Source organism: Apodemus sylvaticus, chromosome 23 (assembly GCF_947179515.1).
Source record: "Apodemus sylvaticus chromosome 23, mApoSyl1.1, whole genome shotgun sequence".
Classification (NCBI taxonomy): Eukaryota; Metazoa; Chordata; class Mammalia; order Rodentia; family Muridae; genus Apodemus; species Apodemus sylvaticus.
This window is the reverse complement of record NC_067494.1, coordinates 56,006,918-56,015,816: the sequence shown is the minus strand read 5'-3', so window position 1 is coordinate 56,015,816 and position 8,899 is coordinate 56,006,918. Positions and strand designations below refer to the sequence as shown.

Sequence of the window (8,899 nt, the reverse complement as noted above, 5' to 3'; positions counted from 1 at the left end):
AAAGACTATTATTGACATTTTTCTAATATAGAAGAGTTAGAGTAATTATTCAAAAGATGCTTTATAGTACTATAGTATACAATAATACCTTTTCACTTCTGTTTTCTTTTCTTTTCTTTTTTTCCTTTTTCTTCTCCCATCTCCAACAAACAAGATTTCTCTGTGTAGCCCTGGCTGTCCTTAAACTATATCTGTATATCAGGATGACAAGGATCTTCCAGACCTACCTGCATCTTTCCCAAGTTAGGGATTGCTGCCTTATAATGTGCTTTCTAACTGAACTGTAACAGATGTGCAGCTTAGTTGTCACGTGGGCCCTGTAACAACAGGAGCTGAGGTTTTCTCTTGACTCAGCTGCCTGCCTTTGGAGCCCTTTCCCAACTGGGCAGTCTTGTCTAGCCTCCATAGCAGATAAGCCTAATCCTACTGCAACTTGATATGACAAGACTGAGCCATTGGACTCCTCCCCTTCTCTGATGAGAAAAGGAGGAGGAAATTGGAGGAGAAGCAGGAAGAACGGACTGGGACTGGGAGGAGAGGAAGTGGGGGGTGGGTTTGCGTTATTAGTGTAAAGTAAATTAATAATGAGAAATGTGTTTACTTATAAGCGTTAATGTTTACAGTCATACCTATGTAACTTGCAAAAAATATTCTTTCGAATTAAATTACATTTGCAACCACTTCTTTTATGACTAGCATCTAAAAGATCTCTGGGGATGCCAAGTCACTGTAAGTCCCTGGTAAAACGGGCCAGTTAGAGTGAATGAATCTAAAGATCAAGAGCTTTTCCCTTTTAACCGGAACAAACAGAACTGGTTTTCAAATATCAATACATACATTCAAATATTCTGCTACAGTATTCTAATAGGAATATTCGGCCTTCAGAAAAGTAGTTCAAAAAACAGAATTAGTCCGATTTATGTGAGCTAAAAGTTATTTACAAGGGAAGAAAGACATCTACAGCAGAATTTCCAAGCCAGGTTTCCTAGAAGCAGGCAAACTGACCACACCCTGTTCCTTTCCCGCCCTTTTCCAGCCCTGCAGCTCCTCTGACCTGGGCAGCTCCAGGGCCGCCTGGCTCGGTTCCCGCGGCTTGGCGGCTGATTGCTGACTTCCCGAGGATACCCCGCACTGCTCCCGCGACTACCTGTTGTTTTAGCTTCCCACGCAGTCCTCTGCGTCCTGCGACCACAGGTCTGTAGCACTCGATTCCCCACGCGGCACGGCCGCGAGCTCTGGATGACAGGTCCTTGTCACTTCTGGCTTTGATCCCCAGTCCCACTTCTCCAGCCGCCCACACCCAGTTTCCAGCTTCCGTTCGCGTCACTGTCCTAACCCCTCCCACTCGGAACACTATTTTTCCAACCCCCACCTAATAATGTCTAACAATCTTCCACCATGTTTCTGAGTATGTATCCCTACCGCGCGCGCGGAATATCTGTCCCTCCCACTTGGTCTCAGGCTTCCTGTCACACAGCTCCAGGGGTCTGTCTGCTCCGGACCTGCTAGTCACAGCCTCCCCATGACCACTGCCAGGCTAGACCAGAACTGGGCTAGTAGGACCCTGCACCCGGGTATCTGATCCCCCATCCTGGGTTCTGAATCCTTTAGATGCAAAAACGGGGTAAAACAAAGCCTATGGAACACATGCTTCACACTAAACAATAACAGGCTAAGAGGCTTCTCAACACACAAACATGCGAAGCCATAACGAAATTCTGAAATTTTAACAGACATTCAAAGAACTTAAGATTATATATATATATGTCAGTGGTCATTTCGCTAACAGCTTAGGCTGAATTCATCCCATGCTGTACTGCTGTCACTACTAGGTGGGGTCTTGTCATTTTACTAACTCCTCAGAAAGGCATTTGTCTTCTGTGATACATTCATAAGGTTCTTTCCTCGTGACAGGTTTCCGGTGGATGCAGGCTCTTGGCTAGCCTGGATGCAAAAATAAGTACATGGTTCTAGTCCTGAAAAGGTCTGTTACTCTATACCATCTCCAGCTCTGGGATCACTGAGGAGGAAGAGGCAGTTAGGAAATAAGGGAAACAGGAGGGAGGGCTAAGACACGCCATTCCCTAGACCCCACACAATTACTGTAATCAGTAACCAATAGCAACTGTCCTCACACAAGACCACAATCAGTCTAGGAGGTTAGGAAATAAGGGAAAGAGGAGGGAGGGCTAAGACACGCCATCCCCTAGACCCCCACACAATTATTGTAATCAGTAACCAATAGCAACTGTCCTCACACAAGACCACAATCAGTCTAGGAGGTTAGGAAATAAGGGAAAGAGGAGGGAGGGCTAAGATACTCCATTCCCTAGACCCCCACACAATTATTGTAATCAGTAACCAATAGCAACTGTCCTCACACAAGACCACAATCAGTCTAGGAAGTGGAACAGCTAGCTCTCTTTACCTCTCAGACGCTGGTTATGGCTAGTCTGTAGGAGGAGAATCCCTGCCTTTAGTTGTTATCCTCTGCTAAGCACACCAGGCTCCAGTACAGTCTCACAAATGGCTCTGGTTAATCTCAGTGGATCCCAGGCAAAATGAATAGAGATGAATACAGTAGAGTTATAGTGGGAATTGTGGGCCAGAATAGTGGAGAGGCAGGAGATGAGAATGGGCAGTATTTGAAGTGGGCACAGAAACACTGATATGATATGATGTGGGTGTGTCTGTGTTTGTGAAATATCTAATAATAGAAAATTTGGGGGGAGGTTATTTATTCATTCTTTCCTTGTAGACAGGGCATCTCTGTATGAATACATGTTTAAAGACTAGTGCTAATGTGACCAGATCAATTGTTTAATTTTAACATCAGTGTGTGATTTCTTTCTGGTTGTACCAGTATGTGATGTGATTTTTGTTTTTGTTTTTTGTTCTTGCCTTTTGTTTTTTGTTTTTTGAGACATGCTGGCCGGGAACTCACTGAGATTCGCCTTCCCTGCCTCTGGAACACTAGGGCTGATTAAAGGCATGCTCCAGCACGGCAGGCTCATTATCTGGTTTAGCATCAGGTAATGGAGTCAAGACGTCTTGAATTTTTGTGTCAAGAAGTATTAAATGTTAAGTTGATTTGCTGTTAGTTCTTTGAAGTTCTGATAGAATTCTGTCATTATGGTCCTGGAGTTATTTAAAGGATGGTATTTTATAATTGCTTCCATCACTTTGTTTCTCTTAGTTTAGTTTATATTATTTATTTCATATTGTTTATATTCGGTATGTTATATGCATCTGGAAACTCATCCATTTCAATCAGAGTATCCTATTTAGTAAAACAGAAGTCTTTAATGTCAGTAAATGGAAGATTCACTTGTTAACACATTTCTATCAAGTAAGTTGTGCCTTTACCTTGGGTAACAGTCAGGACCATATGAGCTGGGCAGTGGTGGTGCATGCCTTTAGTTCAGGCACTCAGGAGGCAAAGGCAGGCAGGTCTTTGTGATTTCCAGATCAGTGAAAGTTACACAATGAAACCCTGTCTTTACAAACAGACAAACCAACAAACCAAACAAAGAATAAGGTATGTATAGTTGGGCAAGGTCTCATGCGCCTTCAAACCTAGCACTCAGGAGGCAGAAACAAGGGAACTCTGTATTCAAGGCCAGCTTAGTCTAAATAGAGAATCTAGGACATCTGGCAATATACAGAGAAACCCTGTCTCAAAATAAAGCAGACTCCACCCTGAGGAATAACTTGTATAAAACCAGAATCAGCCTGCAAACTTCCAAAGGACAAAGTCCTACCTAGTTATATTGCTTATGAAGATCATAAACAATCATCTTGACAGGTCAGCTCTAAGGGTTCAGTAGCAGCAAGCTCACTTTGGCGGTAACCAACAGCTCTCTGGTTGGACATAAAGACACTCTTAACAAAAGGAAACCGTGACTGATACTGGAAACACAGCTACCCACTCAGTGCTGGTAAAGTCAGGAATCTTAGAGAACTAACAACCACTTTACTAAATCAGCATAATCCCTAATAAGTATCAAAGCATCTTTCCTTGTACCAAAAGTAAATGTAGGCTTCTTCCTTCATCAAGGAAAGCTCTCTTTCAACAGAGACCACTACAAAAAAATCCACAGCCAATCAAGATGCAGAGTTGTAGAGACCATGCCCAATGGAGTTATCTGCAAAACACTCAAGGAATATTTTTGAAGATGGGGTATTAATATTCAAGAGGCAGAAGATCACAGTTTGCAGTAAGATTAGGAATGCCAGAAGCAATATCCATAAAAATCTCAAAAACATGACTGTCCAAACAAAAGCTGAACAAACACAACAATGGACATGCTAAAGTGGATGGTGAAAGGTCCTCAAGGCGTCAGTCCCTACAGAGTGTACTACAGCACAATGCTGGGAGCAGGAGTCTCCCTCAGGAGAGCACACCAGCTAGTTATCCAAAACCAAATGGTCAGCATTTGGTCAATTATACATGTTAAAGTCTATTTCTCTAAACTGGTTCCCTGGCATTACTTCTTACAAATAACTATAGCCAATTTGCTTCAGGCCTACTAGCCATCCCATATTGCTAATACTAAAAAAACAGAGAGCAGCATGATGATAAGACACAGAAAAAATAATTTGGCTCTGAGTGAGGTCAAGTTGACCATACATTCTGCTATGGCCAGAGGTTTGTTATCATATTTTGAGAATGCTTTCCTTGGAAAGTTCCACAGCTGCACGGAGCCTTTACTCAGGGTCAAGAAGTAAAAGGAACAACTTGAACTGTTATATCTGACTTACTAAAGAAAAGTAGAAAAAAGACTGATCACCCTACAGACACCCTGTATCTGCTTATAAGATCATTATGTTTTTATCCTATATGTTTTTATATAAAGTGACCCTGGATAATGTATAGACATGCAGATTTAACCTCCCCAGTGTGAAACTTTTGCCATGATTAGTCTTATTGTGTTCAATAAACTATACATGACTGACTGAGACTGGTGTTCGTGTAGTTTGTGGGACAATTCCTGAACTCCAACAATACATATCTTATACATATATATGTACATACATATTATGCATACAATCACAATTAATAAAATGAGAAGCCATGACTTTAAAAGGAAGCAGGGAAGAATATATGGGAAGATTTGTCAGTAGGAAAGGGAATAGAAGAAAACATTTCATAATAGCACTATTACCTCAAAAATTTACAGTACAAAAAAAGCAGAAAAATAAAACAATGAAGGAAAAAATATTACAACAGACCTAAAGAAAAACTAAAATAAGCAAAACAGTTTGTAAAATTTTAAATCAAATGCATAAAAGGACTCCTTTAAGTTACCATGCTGCCTTTGCTAAAGTGGCCATCATCAGGACTAGAACTAATAATTCCTATTGGCCTTATAGTGGGTAAAGATGGTCAAATACCATCTGTGGGAATGAAAAACCAATGAATCAGCTTTGAAAATCAGTGTCTATATTCTAAGAAAGACAGAAAGAGAGAGAGAGAGACGGAAAGAACAGGCAAAAAAAAAAGGAAGGGAGAAAGAGAAAGGAAGGAAGGAAAAGAAAGAAAAAAACTTTACCTGGTTTCTCAGAAGTATGAACTATGTGATGTATAGTACAATTACATATCTTTGTCAAAATTTTAACACTGTTACATGTTAACCTTATTATGATCTTTTTTCCAAGAAAGGATCTATGCAGTGCTGGAAGTCCTGGAACTGGACTCACAGTGATCTTCTAGTCTCTGTCTTCTGAGTGCTGTGGTTAAAGGCACGTACCATCATGCCTGGCATTATTATGAATGGTTGGATGTTGAATAAGCTAAATGTTTTTCTTATAGCTTTTCCCAGGAATGGCAGAGAAGGCTCAGTGGCTAAGAGCATTGGTTGCTCTTCCAGAGAATAAGAGTTCAATTCCCAACATATAAATAGCTACACACAACTGTCTATAATGCCGACTTCAGGAGATCTGGTGCTCTCTTCTGGCTTTTACCTGCACCAGGCATACATGTAGTGGACAGAAATACTTACAGGCTGGGCACTCATACATATCAAAAGAAATAAAAAGCTTTCCCTATAGTTACATTTGCAGAATTTTATTTTAATATAAACTCTGATGCATTTTGTAAGATTTCAATCTTCATTAAAGGCTTTAACAATCTTGTTATCTTTATGTTTCAATCACTTATCTCCTTGTGATTTGCAAGCAGGGACTACAAGATAAATGTTATGTCACATTATTTACAATGGTATGTTTTTCTCCTGTATGAACTTTCTGATGTCTTCTAAGATTCGAAATCCACATAAAGGATACATCACAGTCTTTGCATTTGTAAAGTTTCTCTCCAGTATGCATTTTCTGATGGACTCTAAGATAGGAGCACCTAGTAAAAGATTTGTTACATTCCTGACATTTGTAAGGTTTCTCTCCAGTATGAATTTTCTGATGTGTTTTAAGATTTGAAATCCACAGAAAGGATATGTCACAGTCTTTGCATTTGTAAGGTTTCTCTCCAGTATGAATTTTCTGATGTCTTCTAAGACTTGAAATCCACAGAAAGGATATGTCACAGTCTTTGCATTTGTAAGGTTTCTCTCCGGTATGAATTTTCTGATGGTCTCTTAGAGTTGAGCACTGAGTAAAGGATTTCTCACAGTATCTACATTTGTAAGGTTTCTCTCCAGTATGAATTTTCTGATGTCTTCTAAGACTTGATATCCACATAAAGGATACATCACAGTCTTTGCATTTGTAAAGTTTCTCTCCGGTATGAATTTTCTGATGGTCTCTAAGATATGAGCACCTAGTAAATGATTTGTTACATTCCTGACATTTGTAAGGTTTCTCACCAGTATGAATTTTCTGATGTGTTCTAAGATTTGAAATCCACAGAAAGGATATGTCACAGTCTTTACATTTGTAAGGTTTCTCTCCAGTATGAATTTTCTGATGTACTCTAAGATTTGAGCCTGTAGTAAAAGATTTGCCACATTCCTTACATCTGTAAGGTCTGTCACCAGTATGAACTCTCTGATGGACTCTAAGATTTGAGAACCAGGTAAAAGATCTGCTACATTCCTTGCATCTATAACGTCTCTCTCCAGCATGAATTTTCTGATGTATTCTAACACTAGAAATCCAGAGAAAGGATTTATCAAAATCTTTGCACTTGGGAAGTTTCTCCCCAGTATGAATTTTCTGATGTTGTCTAAGATTTGAGTGCTTAGTAAAAGATTTTTCACATTCTGTACATCTATAAGTTTTCTTTCCAGTATGAACTCTCTGATATGTTCTAAAATATGAGCACTTGGTAATAGATTTTTCACATTTCCTATATCTGTAAGGTTTCTCTCTGGTACGAATTTTCTGATGAGTTTTAAGAGTTGAATTCACAATAACAGATGTATCACATACCTCACGTCTGTAAGGCTTTTTGCCAGTATGGATTCTGTAATGCATTTTAAGATGTGACAATTCAAAAAAGGACTTACCACATTCTTTACACTCATAATGTGCCTCAGGAGAATGAGTTTTCTGATGCCATCTTAATGATGCACAGTAGGCAAAGGATCTGTCACACTCCTTACATTTGTAAGGCTTCTCTCCAGTACGCCTTCTCTGATGGCTTTTAAGTGCAGATACCTTCACAAATGACTTTTCGCATTCTTTACATTTGTAAGGTTTCTCTCCAGTATGAAGCCTTTGATGTGTTTTAAGACTTGACCACTGATTAAAGGATTTGTCACAAATATTGCACTTGTAGGGTTTCTCTCCAGTATGAATTCTCTGATGTGTATTGAGGCCTGAGGTGGTACTGAAGTATTTCCTGCAGTGCCCACACTGATATGGTTTTTTCCCCATGTCAACTGTTTGTTGCATGAGACTGTGTGTAGAGCTGAAATCGTCATCATAGTCATCCTGCTTGTCCTCTTTCTTTGTAGTGTAGAGTCTTTGATCTTGCCTAATGTTGAAGCACAAATTGAAATATTTCTCACAGCATTTAGATTCACAAGGTTCTTCTCCAGTGTGCGTCCTTTTACGTTGATCTGGGTTTGTTGAGTCAGCAGAGGCATGCCTGTCCTTACAGCATCTGTAGTTATTAGAGTTTTCTGTAGTGTCACTTCTCTTATAAAGTGCACAGTTGGAGGGTTCATGAAGCATTTCACCAAGCTCATTACACTGACAGGACTCCTTTTCGGTTCTCACAGGTTGACAGATAGTATCACGTATGCAGTAGTTCTCTGAAAATGAGTACAATTCAGATTAACAGGGCTTGTTTCCAGATGACATTTGTGATAAACGAGTGTCTCTGTAAGTTCACTTTTAAACTAAGTGAAACTACAACTATTTAGAACAGATCTCCCAGTACCTGACACTTTCCATTCCCTGTAACTGTATGGATCGTCACAAAAACTGCATGCCAGCCTTCAATGTTAGTGATTTCTAATAGATACCTCATCTTTATTGAAAATGTCTAACTTGGCAAAAGGTGGAACAAATAAGTGAGAGTAATTAGCTTTGGGATGGAGCTCACTCATTGATTATATTTAGTACACATATCTCTATTTTTAATTTTTTTCTCAGAAATGGATAAAGACTTTAATCCAATCCTATGCTCGCAGTGTTTGTACTTTCTAATGTATAGCAACAAAGATTACTGTTCAGGAGTCATAATTCCTTTTAAGATTAAAAGTTACTGAAAAGCATCAAAGGGTTTGTTTCTTTGCTTTAAAAAAATAAAAGGCATTAGATTCTTCAAAAGTAGTGAATACAAAGCAAATATTTTGCCAGATATCCAATGCTCTAGATCACTTGAGGACTTTCATGGGCAGCTATTGCTCATATCTTTTCCTCCATTGTCTGAGCTCCACACACTGCTGTGTTTCTTAACTTTCCTTATGTGGCTATTCTCAAGCCTAATCTGTAC

The 8,899-nt window shown here is 39.5% G+C and overlaps 1 protein-coding gene across 3 annotated transcripts in view; it reads right to left on the bottom strand.

Moving 5' to 3' along the window:
• LOC127674116 (zinc finger protein 54-like) overlaps window positions 1-8,899 on the bottom strand; it is a 34,546-nt gene that overhangs the window by 811 nt on the left and 24,836 nt on the right. For 2 of the 3 annotated variants that reach the window (XM_052169983.1, XM_052169984.1), the window contains exon 8: window positions 7,464-8,213. In XM_052169983.1, the coding sequence (XP_052025943.1) occupies window positions 7,464-8,213 (750 nt within the window). Of the gene's footprint in view, window positions 1-6,051; window positions 8,214-8,899 lie in introns of those variants that run through there. The other variant, XM_052169982.1, reaches the window with a different exon arrangement.